At 47.6% G+C, this 22,624-nt stretch overlaps 1 protein-coding gene across 1 annotated transcript in view; it reads right to left on the bottom strand.

Annotated features, from left to right (window-relative positions):
• LOC134357977 (high affinity nerve growth factor receptor-like) overlaps positions 1–7,001 on the bottom strand; it is a 47,266-nt gene extending 40,265 nt beyond the window's left edge. Inside the window, exons 1-2 of the mRNA XM_063069814.1 lie at positions 6,342–7,001; positions 4,433–4,507 (exon numbers count right to left, since the gene is read on the bottom strand). Coding sequence (XP_062925884.1) covers positions 4,433–4,507; positions 6,342–6,529 — 263 coding nt within the window. The 5' untranslated portion in view covers positions 6,530–7,001. The remainder of the gene's footprint in view (positions 1–4,432; positions 4,508–6,341) is intronic.
• Between the last annotated feature and the right edge of the window lie 15,623 nt (positions 7,002–22,624).

Consider the following 22,624-nt stretch of genomic DNA (forward strand, 5'->3'; position numbering starts at 1 on the left):
CTATCATTAAGGACCCTCACCATCCAGAGCAGGCCCTCTTTTCATTAGGGAGGAGATACAGGAGCTCACACCTAACAATTTAGGAACAGCTTCTTCCCCCCAACGTCAGATTTTGAAATAGCCTCAAGCTTGCTATTTTGCTCTTTTTTTTGCACTATTTATTTTAAAAGTATTTTTAGTTGTAATTCTGAATGATCTCTATGTATTGCACTGTCCTGCTCAGACCAACAAATTTTACGATGTGTGTCAATGACAATAAACCTGCTTCTGATTCTGATTTTGAATCTGATCCTGATTGTGATATCACTCCACCACAGTCTGTCTCTGTCACTCTGGAACATCTCTCTTTGACACAGTCCTTCACTCTAGAATGTCCCCTTGTTCTGGATCATCCTGTTACTCCCTGAAGAAGAAAGAAGAGCTATTGTGCCTACTGGAGAAACTACCACTCCTGGACAGTGACACAGGGCAGCATGGGAACAGGCCCTTCAGCCCAACCATGAAGCTAATTTGAACTGCAGATCCATATCTCTATTTCCTGCCTGTTCTTGTGTCTGTCTAAATGTCCATTAAACACCATCATCTATCTCCCTCCACCACTACCCCTGGCAGCCTGTCCCAGACATCCATCACTCTCTGGGTAAAAAACTTTACCATACATCTCCTTGAAACTCTCCACCTCTCACTTTAAATGCACGTTCTCTAGACATTTCTACTCTTAAGGAAAGATTCTTGCTGTCTACCTTATCTTTGCCCCTCGTAATCTTGTAAACGTCTGCCAGATATCCCTTCAACCTCTGCTGCAGCAGAGCAAACAACCGAAGTTTGTCCTCTAATCCTGGAGAACTATCTCTGGACTCTCTCCAAATCCTCTACATCCTTCCTATAATGAAGAGAACCAGAAATAAACAGTTCTCTAAGTGTGATTTAACCAAACTTTTATACATGACATCCTGACTTTTATACTCAGTACCCCAATCAATGACTTTTATACTCAGTACTCTGTAGACCTTTTTCCCACCCTATCCACTTGTGTAGCCACTTTCGAGAAGCTATGGACTTGGACCTCAAGATCCCACTGTACATCAACACTGTTAATAGTCCTGCCATTAACGGTGTACTTTCCCTTTACACCTGGCCTCTCAAAGTGCAACTCCTCATACTTACCTGGATTAAGCTCCATGTGTAACTGGTCTATATTCCACTGTGTCCTTTGACAACCAATTTGCACTGTCCATTACTCGGCAAAATGTTGTTTCATCCACAGACTTACTCATCATCCTATCTCCATTTTCATCCAAGTAATTTATATACTGTACTGTATATCCCAAATGAAAGAGGTCCTGGCACTGATCCTTGTGGAACATCACTGGGAATGGAACTCCAGCCAGAATAACACTCCTCCATCACTACTCTCTGTCTTCCATGGATAAGCCAACTTTGAATCCAAACTACTAGATCACTGTGGAGCCATGTTCCTTAATTTCAATCATTCTACCACTTGGAACCTTAACAAACGCCTTCCCTACCCTCATCACAAAGAAGGCTTGACAGAATCCCTACTCTCTTGGAAGTTTGCATAGATTTGGTATGTCACCTAAAACTTTTACAAACTTCTATAGATACACAGTGGAGAGTATCCTGTCTGGTATGCAAACTCCAATGTCCAGGAATGGAAAACTGGTGGATTCTGCAGTCCATAACAAAAAAAAAAGCTCACTCCACCATTCCAAACAAGAGGAAATGTGCCAATGCTGGAAATCCAAGCAACACAAACAAAATGCTGGAGAAACTCAGCAGGCCAGGCAGCATCTGTGGAAAAATGTACAGTCAGCTGTACTTTTCCACTCCACCATTAAGTACATTTACATGGAGTGCTGTCACAAGAAGCAGCATTCATCATCAAAAACCCCCACCATCTAGGAAGTGCAGGAGCATTATAACCCACAGCACCCGGTTCAGGAACAGTTATTACCCTATAAACATCAGGCTCCAGAACCACTGTAGATAACTTCACTTAACTCAACTCTGAACTGATACTACAACCAATAGACTCACTATCAAGGACTCTACAACTTGTGTTCTCTGTATTATTTATTTTTTTATTGGCCAATTTGTTGTCTTTTGCACATTGGTTGCTTGTCAGTCATTTATGTATACTTTTTCGTAACTTCTATTGTATTTTCTTTCCTGTAAATGCCTGCATGTAAATGAATCTCATGGTAGTATATGGTAACATACACTGTATGTACTTTGATTTTGAATTTACTCTGAATTTAACACATTAATCATCCTTATCACCTCCTCCAAATTTCAGGCAAGACTTGCCCCACAAAAAGCTATGCCAACTGTCCCTAATATACCATTGTTTTCCAAACGTGACTCAATTCAATCCCCCAGAATTCTCTCCAATCACTTCTCTACCACAGAAGTGAGGCTTGCTGGCCTGTAATTTGCTGGTTCATCTTTGTTGCCCTTCTTAAACAAATAAACTGTTCCCTTGGATTCTAGGACCTCACCTGTGACTAAAGAGGACACAAAGATTTCTGCCAAAGCCCTAGCAGTCTCTTCTCTGTCCTCTCTCAATAGCTGGGATGAATCCTATCAGGCCCTGGGGGTTCCTTCACCTTAATGTTCTTCAATAGACCCAATACCAGCTCTTTTTTTTGATCTCAACATGCCCTAGATTATTCAAACGCCACACATTGATTTTGCTATTCTTCACACCCTTCCCCCTTGGTGAGTCTTGTTCAGTATCTCACCTACTTCCTGTAGCCCCAGGCATACATTTCCTCCTCTGTCTCTGAGTGGCCCTACCCCTCCGTCGTTACCCTTTTGTTTTTAACACATATATAAAGTGTATTGGGATTTTTCCATGATCCAAAGACATTTCCCAGGTGCTTTAATTCTTTCTGAAACTCTGCCTGAGTTTATATTCTGTCCAGTTTCAGCTCCCTACTGCACATATATTTCCTTTTGCTCTTTGACTAGAACATAGAACAGTGCAGCACAGGGACAGGTCCTTTGGCCCACAATGTTGTGCTCAACCAATTAAATTAGCAATCAAATGGCCCAGTAAACTCATCCCTTGTGCCTACACAATGTCCATATCCTTTCAATTTCCTCATATTCATGTGCCTTTCTAAACATATGTTGAATATCCCAATGTATCTGCCTCTACCACCACCTCAGGTAGTGCACCCAGGCACCAGGCACCCACCACTCTCTGTGTAAAAAAAACCTGCCCCCTCACATCTCCTTTGAAGTGGCCTCCTCTCACCTTAAATGCACACCCTCTGGTATTAGACATTTCAACTCTAGGAAAAAGATATTGTCTGTCTACTCTATCTCTGCCCCTCAGAATCTTATAAACCTCCATCAGATTTCCCCTTAGGCTTCGCTGCTCCAGAGAAAACAACCCAACTTTGTCCAACTCTCCATATAGCACATGCCCTCTAATTCAGGCAGCGTCCTGGTAAACTTCTGCACCTTCTGCTAAGCCTCAACATCCTTCCTAGAATGGAGTGACCAGAAATGCATGAAGTACTCCAGTTGCGGCCTGTCTATAGTTTTATAAAGCTGCAACATAACCTCCTGAATTTTGAACTCAATGTCTTGACTAATAAAGGCGAGCATTCTATTGGCCTTCGTAAAAATTCTAAGTTTGCAACATCTCTTGTCATCCGAGGTTCCTGAACATTGCCATCTCTGAAGAACTAAAACTCTCAGGCAGTGCGGATCTGGTACTCCAGCCCAGGTGAGGGACTATTAGGATGATTCCAGGAATGAAAGGGTTATCATAGGAGGAACGATTGATGGCTCTGGGTCTGCACTCGCTGGAATTCAGAAGGATGGGGGGGGGTGGTGGTGAATCTTATTAAAACCTTTTGAATGTTGAAAGACCTGGACAGAGTAGATGTGGAAAGGATGTTTCCCATGATGGGGGAGTCTAGGACACGAGGGCACAGCCTCAGGATAGGGGGTGCCCTTTCAAAACAAAGATGCGGAGAAATTTAAGGCAGAGATTGATAGGTTCTTGATTGGACACGGTATCAAGCTTACGGGGAAAAGGCTGGGAACTGGGGTTGAGGAGGAGAAAAAAAAAGAATCAGCCATGATTGAATGGCGGAGCAGATTCGATGGGCCAGATGGCCTAATTCTGCTCCTATGTCTTATAGTCTTATGGTCTTACAATACTGGTGAGGTAAAGGATTATTACTCCCATCCAAGTGAGGATCATTACTCCCTGTCAGGTGAGGGACTATGATACTGGCTAGGTGAGGGTCTATTAAACTGGTGAGGCGAGGGATCATTACTCCTGGCCAGGTGATGGAATGTCACTCCCTGTCAGGTGAGGGATCGTTACTCCCAACCAGGTGAAGGATCATTACTCCTGGCCAGGTGAGGAGCTGCACACCATGTGGTCACTCACAGATTTCTGAGCTTGCTGTAGTGCTCCAGGTCTGATGCAGTCAGGTGCTTCAGGCCAGCCTGGCCCTCGATGTATCTGTAAGAAACATGGACATCAGAGGTGGGGAGTGACGCTGTTCAGTGAACCCTCCCCCACCCTGATGAACACCGCACCAAGCTTCTCGGCTCTCCCAAACCCCTCCAAACCCACAGTCAGTGGTGAACGTTTTGATCAGCACATGTGCTTACTCACATATGATTGCAGGCACACATATGCAGAAATGTGTCCTGGAACACAAGTCTCTCTCTCTGTCTCAGCCATGCACACACACGAAGCCATGCACACGCACACATACATATGCACTAATGGACAGAGCACATACGGACATCCAGACATACATGCAGATTTGTGATAAATGATACACACACACAGAGGAGAGTTTTTGTTGTTTTTGTCATTTATGTTGTTCTGCTGAACATTGAGGGCATGCTATGTTGCTGCTGGAATGTGTGGCAACACTGCAGTCTTCTCCAGCACACCCTTAGGCTGTATTGGTTGTCAACATGCAGTGAAAAATGTCGTTTGAGTTTCGATGTACATGTCATAGATAAATCTGAATCTGAACACACATACAAATGCTAACATGTACACACAGACATACACATGAACACATGCAGTCACGTCACACATGCACATTCATACACAAACACATGCAGTCACATGACATGCACATAAATATACACATGTACACACACACACACACACACACGCATACGTGCCTGGACGCACTGACACACGTTTCCAGCCCCAAGTACAACCTCCTGCTTGGCTTCCTCTTGAAGCTGGACGAGACCCTGGGGAGACTGCTGTAGTGGCATGTAGTGTCAGCATGTGAAGGCCTGCTTAGTGGCCTCTCCTCCTGTAAGGGGCATCCCCTGGGTTTGCTCATCTGGCAAGCCGCCTGCCCTATGCCAGCTGTTGACAGCACTGGGGCTGCTAACGTAGGGGTGAGCAGGGAACGGAGGTGACCCGTGAACCCACGAACCATGAACTGAAGAGGAGGAGAGGTTCCTCTCCCATATCCCACAAGCAGTGGGTAAGTGGGGGGTTCGTCATTCCCTGGTGTGTGGGTGAAGGGAGGTGACAGAAAATTGTCTCAGGACACAGGGCAAAAAGGCTGGTGTATTCTTTCCCCCACTTCCTTCCCATTGGAGAGAGGGGTTCAGCCCTCTAGACCCCAGTGAAGTCGGGTCACAGAGAACCGGAGAGTGATGGTGAGCAGGAACCCTGGCAGATTGCCTCTCTCTTGATTGTGTTAAGGTGTTCGTAAAGTAGGAGGGTTGTAGGGGCTGGGGAGGGTCACATCAATGGGGAGGGGAGTAGAGGCCAGAGGGAGTTATGGAGATGGTAAAGGTTTGGGTCCAGATCTCTATATCCCCACACCCCTCCCTATCTCTGGTTCAAATACTCATCTCCATCCCCTCTGCTCCTCTGATTTCAACCTCCCTATTAACCTGATCTGACTGCTCTGTTACCAGCAGCCCTGCCTTAAACCGTCCAGGTCCCAAGCTCTGGAATTTCTTCCTTATCCTCCCAGCCTCTCTGCCCTACGTGCTCGTTCCTGAACACTCCTACAACCTTTGTGGGACCCCTGTTCCTCCCCAGCTGATCAGGACACCCTGTTGCAACTTCAGACATCTTCCTGTGTTGTTGCAGCTGCAGGGACCATGGTGTTGCTGGTCAGAGGAGAGCAACTGTGCTGCCTCCTGCAGTCGACCAGCCTGTCTCCAGGGTGAGGTTTTAGGGGCAATAGCCTGCTGGTGCAAGGCCGCTACCTAGAGAGAACCACGGAGGCTGGGTGTGGTGGGGGGGGGAGGTGTAGGTCTGAGGGTGATGGGGATCTGGGTGCGGAGGGGGAAACTGTACTCACATCTCAGTTATGTTGGCTCTCTCGTCTGGGTCCAAGAAGGGAAAACCTTCACCCGCGCCAGCCTCAGCACACTCGACCGAGGTGGGGGAGCACTTGCAGTGGGTAGGACAGGCGGCCACATTCCAAAGGCACAACAGAGGCAGCAGCATCAACCAAACCGGGGTCCTGGGACAGAGAGAGCAGTCCATTCTCTGCTCCCCAAAGGAACACAGGGGGTGCCTCTTGGCGAGGGAGAGTGAGGGGGAGCAGGGAGGGAAAGAGGGAGGGCGGGAGTGAGACAGAAAGAGAAGAAAAGAGAGAGAGAGTAGAGATGGAGGGGAAAAGAGAGTGACAGGGAATGGGAGAGAGACAGATAGAGAAAGGCAGAAATAGGGGAAAGAGGAAGAGGGAGGGATAGAGGGAGAGAGACAAGGGAGAAGAGGGTTCAAATATCAGAGATGAGGGAGAGAGGGAGAGAGGACGGAGATGGAAAGGGGGAGAGGGAGAGGGAAATAGAGAGGAAAGTGTGAAAGATAAAGGAGAGATTTTATGGGGGAGAGAGAGAGAGAAACAGACGGAGACAGAGAGTGTGTATCACATCGGGAGAAGAGGCAGCAGCAGCAGAGGAGAGAGGGAGGGAAGGAGAGAGTGGCAGGGAGATTGAGAGGGGGACGGGGAGTGGAAAAGGGAGAGAGGGGTAGGATGCGAGAGTCCTGGAGACGTGGAGGCAGAGAGAGTCACCCAGGGGTGGAGGGAAAGTGAAAGGGGCCAGAGAGAGCGGGAAGGAGAGGGCTGGTCACTTCTCATTCCGGGCTCCGCACTGTTCCAGGACTGTCAGAGGGGCAGCTCTTAAAGGCAAGTGTGCAAATTAAAGGGATGTTCCCTCCGGAGCCTTCGTGCTCCCTAGCGTCTGTAACCTGTCGAAGATTGCTGTGTGTGTTTTGACAAATAGATTTACACAGTGAGGGAGGGGGCGAGCATCGGGCAGCTCTCCGAGTTAATGTAGCCAGCCACGATAATTGCGATGAGCCATTATAGATTTTCCGACAGAATTCCCAGTGTGAACATACCTCTTCTCTCCCGCCGATGTCGGCGGCTTCCAGCTCGGCCCCAGTACTGGGAGGGGGTGCAGATGGAGCCGAAAGACGGAGGGGGTTACACAGACAAGGAGGATGTAAGGGTCGGGGTGGGGGTCACAGAGGCAGGGGAGGGGTGTACGGGCAGGGGGGAAGTGTTACAGAGACGGGGAATATCGGAGGGGAGGGTTACAGAGATGTGGAGTGGTGTAGGGGCTGGAGGGGCTACAGAGATGGGGTGTGGTGTAGGAGCTGGAGGGGTTACGAGATGGGGAGGGGTGAATTATTCAACGTGTACTTGGCCGACACTTTCAGTTAGAGGTGCTGTGACACAGGAAGTGACATCCGTGAACAGTGAGAAAGAAGGTGTGAATCTTTCAGAGAATAACGTTGATAGTGAGAGTGAGAGGGGGTTAAAGAAACGAGGAAAGGGGAATGGACGAAACGAGAGGCTACAGATTCTCAGGGCTAAAATAAGTCTCTGGCCAACAAGTTAAGGGGAGTGGGGCTCCCTGTAAACGACTAGGTTGTCACACCCTGAGCTTCTCCACTGGAGTCCTTGGGGTCACGGAGAGTTAACACAAGGCTTGCTTTTGTCATCAATAAATGTGACTGATCATTGGATACTGGACAGTGTTGGGATGACAGGATAGAGAGACCTTCACCCTGTGGCTAACCCCCCACCCCCCGAGTGTATCATGGAACGGTGCAGAGGGAGCTTAAATCTGTGTCTCTGGGACTATGTGATGGGCTGGTGTGAATGGGTGGTGTGGACTGTGTGATGGGTTGGTGTGACACGACGGTGTGGAGAATATAATGATGCAGCACAGGGAAAGACCCTTCAACGCGCAATGTCCTTGCTGACTATATTGACAAATTAAATTAACTTACTTCTCCCTATTAATATTATTAACCCTCCATTCAAATGCTCCCTAAATACCTTCATCATATCTGCTTCCACCACACCGCACCTGGCGGTGTATTTTAGCCATTCACCATTTTCTGTGTAAAAACTTGCCCCTCACATCTCCTTTAAACAGCGGCCCCTCTCACCTTAAAGCTGTGTTGTCTAGTATTTGACATTGCTACCTTGGGGAAGACTGTGACTGTTTACCCAATCTGTGCATGTCATAATTCTATCAGCTTCTATATTACTCGCCACAGCCCACACCCAACCACCAACCTCCAAACCTTCAGAGCAAACAACCCAACCCTCCCCCCTTATAACTAACACTACCATACCCTCTTATCCAGGCAACATCCCAGAGAACCTCTTCTGCACTCTCACCAGATCTTCCATATTCTTCCTGTAACGGGGTAACCAGAACTGCACACAATACTCCAGATGAGGCCTGACCAGAATTTTTACAGCTGCAGTGTGACTTCCAGAGTCTTCTACTCCACACCCATCCAATGAGATGTGGGGTGTGTCAGTGTTGCTGTGAGGTGTGTGTGAAGAGTGCAGGCGCTACAGTGAGGGGAGTGGGGTGTATCAGTGTTGCAGTGAGGGGTGTACATTGTGTCAGTTTTACATTGTGCGGGATGTGTTATTACAGGGAGGGGTATACATACTAGTGTTGACATGGAGACTCTCCTGTTGCCTTGTTGTGGTGTGTTTGTTGAACTGTTTTGCAGGAGTGCAAGAGGTGACATGTTTGGATGGTTTGAGCTCGAATTTAATGCTCGTTATCAATTATTAATTGGATAATCATTACAGGCGGGTCATCTCGCAGAAAGGGTCAGGAGACAGATGTATATTGCTGGGCCTCTCTCTCCACTCTAATGGCCTGAGCCATCTATAATTAGCCGGAATGGAGAGAGTTGCAGCCGTTCCAGGGCTTGTGGCCAGCTGCCTCCCTCAGCTGGAAAGTGAGTGCAGTCAAAGACTGACTCCTGCTCAGCACTGCCCCATCCCGATTCCCGTCCATATCCTGACCGAGCCCTGATCCTGGTCATGATCCTGGTCCAGGTCCCTATCCAAATCCCGATCCCAGTCTTCATTCCAGTCCCCATCCCGTTCCGCTTCTCCCATAGGGAACTCCGCCGACACCTCCCTACACTCCTTTTAATATCCCGGGGCAAGCAGTCATCTAGGAACAGGACGGCTTGGGACCCAACAAGAAGGGTTGATGGAGACAGGGGAGGATATTCCGATCCGGTTCAGTTGAAGGCCGGTTTGGAGTGGGTGGGAACGGGAGGACGAGTGACTGGAGCGGCTGGTCCTTCCGCTGACTCAGACCACCGCCCCCCCCCCCGCCCCACCGTCAGGATTTTACCCACTGACCATTGTCCATTTGTGTCCCCTGCTCCCGAAAATAGTGGATGGACGCAGTCCCCGGCTACCCCACACCGGGGATCGGAGGATTGAAGTCCCGCGGTTTAGGCAAGGTTCCTTCTAGGACAGCTGCCAGATACAGGTGGGGAGCGGCGTGCCCCTCCGCCAGATCCGGCAGAGGACCCGGGCAGGGACGGACATGCATCCCTCTCCTCCCATGCCACCAGACCGGACAACGCGGCGACTCACCAACCACGATGGTCACTTGCAGTACACAAGCACAGCAAGATCCCAAGGGCAGCACTGCCCTAAGAAGACAGGAGCAGAATTAGGCAATTTGGTCCACAGAGTCCGCTCCCTCATTCCAGCAAGCCAGATTTGTTTTCCCTCTCAACCCCACTCCCCTGCCTTCTCCCCGCAACATTTGACGCCTTACTGATCAAGAACTTAGAGAACCTATCAACCTCCGCTGTAAATATACCCAATGACTTGACCTCCACAGCCGTCTGTGGTAATGAATTCCACAGATTCGCCAGCCTTTGGCTAAAGAAATTCCTCATCATCTCTATTCTACAGGGACGGCCCTCTACTCTGGTCTTAGACTCCCCCGCTATTGGAAACATCCTCTCCATGTCCACTCTATCTCGGTCTTGCAATATTCAGTAGATATACCGTCTTATCTCCGACATAAGTCGTAGAATTTGTTGTTTTCTGGCAGCACCACAGGGCAAGGCCAATTACTATCAGTTACAAACTAAACAAATAGTGCGAAAAAGCCCATGGCTGCCTGGATTTAGGGACATCTCCTGGGGTTGGAGTAGAACATGAAGTAGGAAGCGAGAGATATCTTTGCGTATTACAGAGAACTAATTTCATTTGCACTGTTTGTCTTTTGCTTGGTTGTTTGTGTTGTGTTTGTTGATGTATGTTTTTTTCCGAAAAATTCTATTGCGTTCTTTTTTTCCCTGCATATGCCTGCAAGAAAAATAAACATTATTCCAGGCGCCACGGTAATGTAGCGGTTAGTGCGACGCTATTGCAGTTCGGGGCGTTCCGAAGTTCCGAGTTCAATTCCGACGCGGTCTGTAAGGACCAATATCGCGTGGGTTTCGTCCGGTGGCTCCGGTTTCTTCCCACAGTCCAAAGAAGCAGGTTAAGAGTTCATTGCAAATTGTTCTATGATTAGACTAGTGTTAAATAGTGGTTTGTTGGGCGCTGAGGACGAGAGCAGAAGGCGAGCGGGTGTTCAATGCCATCTGCCTGCGTTTGACCGGTGTCTCTCTCGCTTTCGCTCGCTGTTGCCGGAGGAAGATGCCAGCGTTCGATCGGTCTCTCTCTCTCTCCCCCTCTTGCTGGATGCAGCCGGAGGAAGGTGCCTGCTTTCGATCGGTCTCTCTCGTTCTCGCTCGTTGCTCCCGGAGGAAGGTGCCTGCTTTCGATCGGTCTCTCTCGTTCTCGCTCGTTGCTCCCGGAGGAAGGTGCCTGCGTTCGATCGGTCTCTCTCTGGATGTTGCCGAACGATGGCGCCGGCGTTTTGGGTCTTGGGCAGGGTTTAATCGACGCGGTTTGCGGATTGGACTCTGTAGTTAATGTTATGATGTGTTCCTGCGTTCTGGTTTCTCCTCTTTTGCTGCTGTTTTGTGCGATTTTACTGAGGCCCGTACTCGGCTAACGACGCAACACTAAACAGCCGGGCTCAGCTGAACTGCTGCAGTTTGGTGTTATGTACAGTATTCTGTTTTTCGATCGTTTTTTTTGCCGTTTGCGCGATTTGTTGCTTTTTGTGCCATGGAGGTTTGATGTTTTTCTTCGACGGGTTCCCTGGTGTTACCTCGTTTCGTGGCTCTCTGTGGGAAGATAAATCTCGGGGTTGTATACTGCATACGTACTTTGTTAATAAATGTACTTTGAATCTTTGAAAAACTACACATAAAGACTGACAAACTACCAATATGCAAAAGACGACAAACTGTGAAAATACAAAGAAATGGATAGATAGACAGACTGACAGATACATAAATAAATATCGAGAACCTCAGTTGCAGAGTCTTTGAAAGTGAGCCTCTAGCTCAGTGTTGGGGTGAGTGAAATTATCCATTCCGGTTCAAGAATCTGATGGCTGAAGTGTACAGTAATAACTTCTTGAGCCTAGTAGTGAACGTAAGGCTCATGTACTTCCATCCAGATAGCAGCAGCGAAACGACAGCATGGCCTGGATGGTGGGGGCATTTGATAATGGTTGGTGCTTTCCAATGGCAATGCTCCTTGTAGATATGCTCAATGGCGGGCAGGGTTTTGGCTATGACAGACTGGACTGTATCCACTAATTTTGTCGGCTTTTCCGTTCATGTACATTGTTGTTTCCTTATTAGGCCCTGATGCAATCAGTCAGGTTACTTTCCTCTGTGCATCTATAGAAGTTTGTTAAAGATTTTGATGCCATGCAGAAACGGTGCAAACTTCCCAGAAAGTAGAACTGCCGTACTTTCTTTGTAATGACACATACGTGTTGGTTCCAGGACAGATCCTCTGATATGATAAAGCCAACGGGTTTAAAGTTACTAAGCCATTCCATCTCCGAACCTCTAATGAGGACTGGCTCATGGACCTTTGACCATGCCGCCTTCTCACTACTACCATCCGGAAAAGGGTTCAGGAGCCCGAAGACACACACTCAACATTTTAGGAACAGCTTCTCTCTCTCCACCCCCGCCATCAGAATTCTGAAAGGTCCATAAACGTTATCCTTTTTGCTCTCTTTTTGCGCTATTTAAATATACTTCTTATTGTAATTTACAGTATTTTTTATGTACTGAACTGTACCACTGCCGCAAAACAACAAATTTCACAACATACCGGATGTCAGTGATGTTAAACGAGATTCCGATTTTGAAAGTCTTAAAGAAAGACCCGGGCTCTTTAAATGCAATGAAATTAACATCTATCACAAGATCGAAGAATTAGTGAGACAAATTAAAATAACTAGGAGCCTTCTAATGGCCATTCTAGAGCTGCGGTCGCAAACTGACCAATGTTGGGAATTAAGTATTCTAGGACACGTTGGTAAGGTGGAAATGACGGCTGGTCCTGATATCACAGGGTGGGGTAGGGACAGAGGAGAGCAGGGATCCAAATCTCGATAACCCGTCTGGATAAAGATACAACAGGCTAAGGAGCAGAATGTGTCCAGACCAGGAAACAGCAGTGAGATAAATGGCATAACAGAGACTAGAAAATGCAGCCGGAAAAGGGAACCAGACAAACTGTGCGGAGGGGAGGGGCCGACGGCTGCGGTAGCGTATGGGTTAGTGCAATTCTTTACAGCGACAGCGGTCGAAGTTCGATTCCCGTCGCCGTCCTGTAAGGAGTTTCAAGCAACACACATAAAAGTTGCTGGTGAACGCAGCAGGCCAGGCAGCATCTATTGGAAGAGGTACAGTCGACGTTTCGGGCCGAGACCCTTCATCAGGACTAACCGAAAGAAGAGCTAGTAAGAGATTTGAAAGTGGGAGGGGGCGGGGGAGATCCGAAAGGAGATCCTGTAAGGAGTTTGTACGTTTTCCGCAGGACCGCGTGGGGGTCCTCCTGGTGCTGCGATTTTCTTCCACATAAAGATTAAACATTATTTGTCAGATATACTTTGAAACATACAGCGTCCACGACAATCACATTCTGACGATGTGCTGTTCCAGACTCTTAGTACCATCCCATCCTACAGGATGCACAGGAGAAACACCCGCACTCGCACGGTTCATGGATCAGGTCAACGTGCGCAGCAAGCAAGTGTCTCTACACTTCAGGCGCCAACAATGCATGCTCGCAACTCACTACCCCTAACTCTAATCGGATGTCTTCGGAATGTGAGAGAAGACGGGAGGCGGATGGGTCGGGGTACTAGGTTATGGGTTTGCTGTGCTGGCGCTGGAAGCGTGACCACACTAGCGGGCTGCCCCCAGCACATCCTCGGACTGTGTTGGATGACATGATAGAGAGAATCGAAAGAAAGAAAGAAAGAAATTCAAAAGGAAGGAGGGAAATGAGACAGAGGGAGAGAGGAAAGGTGGGAGGGAGAGGGGGAGGGAGAGAGAGAGAAAGCCAGAGAGAAGGAGAGAAAGAAAGAAAGTGAGTAAGAGGGAGAGAGAGAGATGGGGGGGGGGGGGCGGAGAGCGAGAAAGAAAGAAAAGGAAGGCAGGATTTCCCTGACTGTTGACCGGAGCCGCAACTGCGATCTCTGCTCCTCTCCTGCCCTCTGCTGGGCTCCCTGATCATCGTCAAAGGCATAGGGAGGATCTCGAGGAACCTTCCACAGAAGCGCCGGCTGCAGGATTCCTCCATTGAACCAGCCGAGTTTGCGCCACAGGCGTTCATCAAGTCAGCATCATTTTTCTGATGTTAATTCCGGATAATTAACTAACATTAATTAGCTGCGGTGGTGGAATTTAAACTGGGATCTCAGGAATACTGTTCACCATCTCACCCCATGTGTGAACTGGTCCATGAAACCAAGTGGGGTTGGGGGCGGGGGGAGCGTCATTCTCCTGGGCATACTGGAGGGTGGAATTGTGACTCTCCAGGCTGGGGACAGTGCAGTGACTGCTGGCGCTGGGAACCTGGAACAGCGCTGGAGTCCCGGTGAAAAGTCTTGTGCCGAAAGATTGACTGTTTCCTCCCACAGGCACTGCCTCCTGTTGAGTTCGCCCAGCGTTTAGTGTGACCTACGGGTCGATGTGGTACTTCTCCGAAGTCAGTCATCCGGGAAGACTGACTCGTTCTGGGGGAAGGAGGAGGGGGCAAGTTGCGTGCAGATATGGGAGATGCAGTTTTCAGCTACTGTTTACTTTTTAAATTTGTATTGTACACGTTTGTATATGCATCTTATTATTGGATAAATTATTTGTGTGTAACATTATTTTTATATGTGTAACTTATATGTACTGTGTTGTGCATCTTGGCTCAGAGGAACATTGTTTCGTTTGGTGGTATCCAGTTGAATGACAGGAACTGAACTTGAACTTAAATTGTTTTGGACAATGAACATTGTGATGCAGAAGGTGTTAGCACAAAAATAAAGCACAATCAGAGATAGGTCCGTGGTAATGCGGGAGGTGGAGTCTCTCTTCCACCCGTTAGAGATCTTTATCAGGAGCGCTGCGTACTCAGGGCTCTTGGCATTGTTAATGATCCCTCCCAACCGTCCAACAATCTCTTTGACCACCGACCAACAGGCAGGAAGTACTGTAGTATTAGGACAAGAACCTTTAGCATAGGTAACAGTTTCTTCCCCCAGGCCATTAGACTGCTCAACTCCCTGCCGCCAACCATAGCGCTACATTGTGTACTTTTTTAACTTATATCGTATATGCATCTTATTATTTGTTAATTTATTTGTGCTAATATTACTTCATGTGTTACGTGTGTGAGTTATATGTACTGTGTTGTGCACTTTGGTCTGGAGGAACGTTGTTTCGTTTTGCAGTATACATGAATATGGATGAATGACAATAAACTAACCGTGAGCTTGGGAGACGATGGATGTTGGAATCTGGAGCAACACAGAAGATAGTGCAGGAACAGTGGACCAGACAGCATCTGTGGAAGCAAGTAGGCAGTAGGTCTCCATTTCTTGGACTGCGCCCTATCAGTGAGCATGACAAGAAGGTACGTTTTCACTTAGGTTTGCAACTGAAGATTAAGAAGGCAGCACTTTGCAACAGTTTTTTGGAGTTGGACTGCGCCCAGTCAGTGAAAAGGATTCATTAGAAAGGGCGAATAAAGTTAAGGCAGGAGCAAGCAGAGCGGCCGTTGTGTGAGTGGGCTATGATGCAAGTAGGCCAATGTTGGAGATGCCATTGTGTGAATGGAGCGGATTTGCCTCATCAGGCTTGGGTGAGGTAAGTTTCTTCTTCATCTTCTTTATTCCTCATCTGTCAGGGCACAGTTAGTGCAGTATGAATGGATCCAGGGGCAGTGTTTTGTTCTGTGTGTGAGGCATGGGAATTCTGGAAGGCTGGTGGTCTCCCAGATAACCACATCTGCAGCAAGTGCACGAGATGTCGCTCCTTAGAGAATGTGTTAAGGAGCTGGAGCTGAGGCTCAGTGCCCTTTGGCTCATACAGGAAACTGAGGAAGTGATAGATAAGTGCTGCAGAGAGGTAGTCACCCGTGGGTTGCAGGAGACAGGTAACTAGGTGACTGTCAGGAGAAGCTAGTGCAGAATACACTTATGCCAGTTCCCCAGTTCCCCTTGATAATAATATACAACTTTGGACAAGGGAAATTAGGGATAGTATCAATTCCAAAGAAGAAGCATACAAATTAGCCAGAAAAAGTGGCTCACCTGAGGACTGGGAAAAATTCAGAGTTCGGCAGAGGAGGACAAAGGGCTTAATTAGGAAGGGGAAAAAGATTATGAGAGAAAACTGACAGGGAACATAAAAACTGAGTGTAAAAGCTTTTGTAGATATGTGAAAAGAAAAAGATTGGTTAAGACAAATGTAGGTCCCCTACAGACAGAAACAGGTGAATTGATTATGGGGAGCAAGGACATGGCAGACCAGTTGAATAACTACTTTGCTTCTGTCTTCACTAAGGAGGACATAAATAATCTTCTGGAAATAGTAGGGGACAGAGGGTCCAGTGAGATGCAGGAACTGAGCGAAATACATGTTAGTAGGGAAGTGGTGTTAGGTAAATTGAAGGGATTAAAGGCAGATAAATCCCCAGGGCCAGATGGTCTGCATCCCAGAGTGCTTAAGGAAGTAGCCCAGAAATAGTAAGAAATAGTGGATGCATTAGTGATAATTTTTCAAAACTCTTTAGATTCTGGACTAGTTCCTGAGGATTGGAGGGTGGCTAATGTAACCTCACTTTTTAAAAAAGGAGGGAGAGAGAAACCGGGGAATTATAGACCGGTTAGCCTAACATCGGTGGTGGGGAAACTGCTAGAGTCAGTTATCAAAGATGTGATATCAGCACATTTGGAAAGTGGTGAAATCATCGGACAAAGTCAGCATGGATTTGTGAAAGGAAAATCATGTCTGACGAATCTCATAGAATTTTTTGAGGATGTAACTAGTAGAGTGGATAGGGGAGAACCAGTGGATGTGGTATATTTGGATCTTCAAAAGGCTTTTGACAAGGTCCCACACAGGAGATTGGTGCAAACTTAAAGCGCATGGTATTGGGGGTAAGGTATTGATGTGGATAGAGAAATTGGTTGGCAGACAAGAGGCAAAGGGTGGGAATAAACGGGATCTTTTCAGAATGGCAGGCAGTGACTAGTGGGGTACTGCAAGGCTCAGTGCTGGGATCCCGGTTGTTTACAATATATATTAATGACTTGGATGAGGGAATTAAATGCAGCATCTCCAAGTTTGCAGATGACACGAAGCTGGGCGGCAGTGTTAGCTGTGAGGAGGATGCTAAGAGGATGCAGGGTGACTTGGATAGGTTAGGTGAGTGGGCAAATTCATGGCAGATGCAATTTAATGTGGATGAATGTGAAGTTATCCACTTTGGTGGCAAAAACAGGAAAACAGATTACTATCTGAATGGTAACGAACAACAGGAATTCTGCAGGTGCTGGAAATTCAAGCAACACACATCAAAGTTGCTGGTGAACGCAGCAGGCCAGGCAGCATCTCTAGGAAGAGGTACAGTCGACGTTTCAGGCCGAGACCCTTCGTCAGGAAGGGTCTCGGCCTGAAGTGTCGACTGTACCTCTTCCTAGAGATGCTGCCTGGCCTGCTGCGTTCACCAGCAACTTTGATGTGTGTTGCTATTATCTGAATGGTGGCCGATTAGGAAAAGGGGAGGTGCAACGAGACCTGGGTGTCATTATACACCAGTCATTGAAAGTGGGCATGCGGGTACAGCAGGTGGTGAAAAAGACGAATGGTATGCTGGCATTTATAGCAAGAGGATTCGAGTACAGGAGCAGGGAGGTACTACTGCAGTTGTATAAGGTCTTGGTGAGACCACACCTGGAGTATTGTGTGCAGTTTTGGTCCCCTAATCTGAGGAAAGACATCCTTGCCGTAGAGGGAGTACAAAGAAGGTTCACCAGATTGATTCCTGGGATGGCAGGACTTTCATATGATGAAAGACTGGATGAACTAGGCTTATACTAGTTGGCATTTAGAAGATTGAGGGGGGATCTGATTGAAACGTATAAAATCCTAAAGGGATTGGACAGGCTAGATGCAGGAAGATTGTTCCCGATGTTGGGGAAGTCCAGAACGTGGGGTCACAGTTTGAGGATAAAGGGGAAGCCTTTTAGGATCGAGATTAGGAAAAACTTCTTCACACAGAGAGTGGTGAATCTGTGGAATTCTCTGCCACAGGAAACAGTTGAGGCCTGTTCATTGGCTATATTTAAGAGGGAGTTAGATATGGCCCTTGTGGCTAAAGGGATCAGGGGGTATGGAGGGAAGGCTGGTGCAGGGTTCTGAGTTGGATGATCAGCTATGATCATACTGAATGGTGGTGCTGGCTCGAAGGGCCGAATGGCCTACTCCTGCACCTATTTTCTATGTTTCTATGGATACTGTTGTTGGGGGGGGGGGCGGGGGCGGGGTGACCTGTCTTTAGCACTGAGTCTGGCGTTGTGACTTAGAAAGGAACAAAAGTCAAGAGGATTGCAGTTGTTATAGTCACAGGAATAGAGATGAGATAGACACCCTGATTATATGTTGCCACACAGGTACCATTGTCAGGGATGTCTCAGATTGGGTCCACGGCATTCTAAAGGGGATGGGTGGGCAGCCTCAGATATTGGCACCCATGACACATTGGTACATATTGGCATCAATGGCAAAGGTAAGAAAGGCAAGGAGGCCCTGAAGATAGATTTTAGAGAGCTAGGTAGAAAGCTGAATAACAGGACCTCCAGGGTAGTAATCTCTGGATTGCTGCCTGTGTCACACGCCAGTGAGAGCAATAGGTTGCTTTGGCAGATAAATGCGTGGCTGAGGAATTGGTGCAGAGGGCAGGGTTTCAGATTTATGGACCATTGGGATCTCTTCTGGGAAGGTCCGACCTGTACAAAAGGGATGGATTAACCTGAACCCGACGGGGACCAATTTCCTTGTGGACAGATTTGCTAGGGCTGTTCAGGAGGGTTAAAACTAATTTGGTAAGGGAATGAGAACTGGATTGATAGTGCTGATAGGTTGGGGCTGAGCGGGAAAATGATGGAATAGCGGAGCAGACTTGGCCTAATTCTGCTCTGTATCTTATGGTCTTACTTGCCTCTCCAGTTGCTGCCTGCCCCCTCAGTTCCTCCAGAATGGAAGTGTAGCTGGTCTGGGCGAAAGAGAGACTCGGGATGAAGCCATCAGAAGTAGTGGATGCGGGTTCAATTGCAACATTTATGTTTTGATAAGTACATGAAGAGGAGGGTTATGGTCCAGATACGGGTCGATGGGACTTGGTGGAATAACAGATCAGCACGGACTAGATGGGCTGAAGGACCTGGTTTTGTACTGCTGTACATCTCTATGTCCTGGGATGACAACTGGTCTGCTGATCCTAACATATAGCGAGAAATTGAACATAGAACCCATTGGCCAAAGCCTCTCCACACCCCCTGGGGCAAGTTCACCACTGACCAACTGAAATAGCAGGAAAAGAAATTATTGATGCAGGGTTTCGACTCAAAATGTCGACATTTCCTCTCCTCCTACAGATGCTACTCGACCCGCTGAGTTCCTCAAGCAGAATATGTCTGCTCCAGATTCCAGGGTCCTCAGTTTCTCTGGTGTCTCCGTCAGAATTTGTTCAGTGTCAGAAGCAGAGTAGGGTTTAAACTGCGTTGCTGTGGATGCGGTGACAAACATGGAATCAGCTCGGAATTGGTCAGATAATCCCGGTTGTGTTACATTGCAGTAGGAGCGTGTGGAGGCGGCAGAGAAAATAGAGAAACTAGGACCACCAGGTGGGGCTGCTGCCTCCCAGCACAGAGACCCGAGGTTCGTCATTTTATCATGGTGAGGAGAGAGGCTTATGAGTTCGTGAAATTTCGAGAGAGATGCCGCCTGGAGTTTAGCTCCTGGTAGGGTCACCCATGGCGGCAAGGTGAAGGGCAAAGTTCCAGCCAAAGAACGATCTAACCAAAATTTCACCGGTGGAACGGGAAGACGATACATCACAACGGCAATGAAGACGGAGGAAGGACATGGCAGTGTTGATTTCAGAGATGAGGGGGTAGACTATCAGGAGTGATTGAGTCGCCTGGGCCTGTACTCGCTGGAATTCAGAAGAATGAGAGGAGATCTTATAGAAACGTATAAAATAGAAAGGGATAGATAATATAGAGGCAGGAAAGTTGTTTCCACTGGTAGGTGAGACTAGAACTAGGGGACATAGCCTCAAAATTCGCGGAGTAGATTTAGGACTGAGATGAGGAGGAACTGTTTTTCCCAGGGAGTGGTGAATCTGTGGAGTTCTCTGCCCAGTGAAGCAGTGGAGGCTACCTCAATAAATATACTTAAGACAAGTTTGGATAGATTTTTGCATAGTAGAGTTAAGGGTTATGGGGAAAAGGCAGGTAGGTGGAGATGAGTCCATGGCCAGATCAGCGGAGCAGGCTCGACGGGCCTGATGGCCTTCCCCTGCTCCTATTTCTTATGTGTAGGATCCCCAGTAGTCTTGCACTCCATGCTACTGGATCCTGGCCTCGAACTGTCTGGGACCGTGTAGTGACTACCCATGGATCAACCTCCCCAGGTGAAACAAAGTTATATACAGGCTTTCTCCAATTAACAACCACTGGGGACCGAACGCAATCTGTGTGGAGTCTATACGTCGTTCTTCGTGTGACCCTGTGGCCCCGCCCCCACCAACCCCGGGAGCTCCGGTTTCCTCCCTTCCTCCCACATACCAGTGACATGCGGTGGACTGGCAAGCTACCTTGACCCCAGAGTGACAGAAACTAGGGGAGTGGGTGAGAAAGTGAAAGAAAACAAGTTACATGGAAATGGGGTTGCTTTGAGAACCGGCATCGATTTGGTGGGCTGAATGCTTATCCTCTTGCCTCAGATTTATTTTTCAGCTCTAACTCCCAATTACCTTAATATCTTGAAATCCATCGGTTTCTGAATTCCAGCGATGGGGCCTCCACAGAAATAACTCCAAAGGCTATCTTTCTCCTCAGTCCGGAGTGAACGCGTCTTTGGTCCCAGACTCCTGAACAGGGTGAAATCTCCTCCCTCCTCTCCGTCAAGCTCTGTACGAATTTTTAGTATGATTTCTCATCCTTCTAAACCAGAGAGTACAGTCTCACTCCCCCCGTACACGAGGTCAGTCTCCTCCTTGGGACCCAGCTGGTGAATCTTGTCTCTAGAGGAGGCACACCCGTCCTTGGGTAAGGAGATCAGAACTTTCCACAACACCCCAGTGTAGTGTCCGCACGACTTTGTACAAATGCAGGGAGACTTCTTTACTCTTCTATTAAATCTTTTCATTGCAACTCGTCGATTCAGGAACAGTTTCTTTCCCTCTGCCATCCGATTTCTGAATGGACACTACCTCACTACTCTTTTGAAAATTTTTATTTTTCTTTACTTACTTAACTATTTAATATATATATATTTACTGCAATTCACTGTTTTCCCTCTGTTATTATGTATTGCATTGTACTGCTGCCACAAAGACAACAAATTTCATGACAACACACACACAAAATGCTGGAGAAACTCAGCAGGCTGGGCAGCATCATTGGGAAAAGAGTAAACAGTCGACGTTTCGGTCCGAGATCCTTCATCACAACTGGAGAAAAAAGATGGGAAGCCAGAGTAAGAAGGTGGTGGTAGGGGAGAAAAAAAAATACAGGGGGAGGTAAAACCGCGAGGGGGGGGGTGGAATAAAGAGCTGGGAAGTCGATTGGTGGAAGAGGTAAGGGGAATCTGTTAGGACAGAAGGCCATGGAAGAAAGGGAAGGGGGATGGAGCTCCAGAGAGGGGTGATGGGCAGGTAAGGAGATAAGGTGAGAGGTGTAGTGTAGGTAGCTGTGAGAGTCAGTGTGTTTATAAAACACATCAGTAGATAAGCTGCCTTCGGAGATCGAGAAAGAGGAGGAAGGTGTTGGAAATGAACCAGGTAAATTGGAGGGCAGGATGGAAGTTGAAGGCAAAGTTGATGAAGTCGACGAGCTCCACATGGGTGCAGGAAGCAACACCAATGCATTCACCAATGTAGCATTGGAAAAATTGTGGAGAAATACCAGTATAGAGTTGGAACCGTCTATGTAGCTGACAAAAAGGCAGGCATAGCTGGGACCCATGTGGATGTCCATTTCCATATTCATATCACATATCAGTGATACTAAACCTGATTCTGATTCCGAATTAACACTCTTCTTGCCTTCCTAATGGCCTTCAATGACAGGTGTACCCGAGCTCTCACCATTACTTGTGTACAGGCACCCCCTGGTCCCCGAATGGCAACAACATTCGATCTCTTACCAGTTTAGAAACATTCTGCTCTAGGCACCAGTGGGGCGGCACTGTAGTGCAGCAGTTATCACAGGGCCAGTTCAACTCTGCCAATGTCTGTAATGAGTTTGTATGTTCTCCTGTGACCATGTGGGTCTCCGGGTGCTCCAGTTTTCTCCTACATTCCAAAGACGTACGGGTTAAGTTGTGGGCATTTGCAGGCTACCCTCAGCACATCCTCAGACTGTGTTGGTCGTTGACGCAAATGAACACACTTCACTGTATGTTTCGATGTACATATTACATATAAAGCTAAATCTCGTACTTGTCCACATCAGGTACTGCTTTCTATATTTTGCCCACTTCTGTTGCTTCTCCATATCCCCCGATTTGGCCCCCAACCCCCGTGCATTAATTCAGTATCGACAGTAATCTTGGAATGAAGACACATGGTGCCAGCAGCAGAAGCCCAACAATTAATCCCCGTGGGACACACGAATCGGAGCCAGAAAATACAGGTAT

Source organism: Mobula hypostoma, chromosome 2 (assembly GCF_963921235.1).
Source record: "Mobula hypostoma chromosome 2, sMobHyp1.1, whole genome shotgun sequence".
Classification (NCBI taxonomy): domain Eukaryota; kingdom Metazoa; phylum Chordata; class Chondrichthyes; order Myliobatiformes; family Myliobatidae; genus Mobula; species Mobula hypostoma.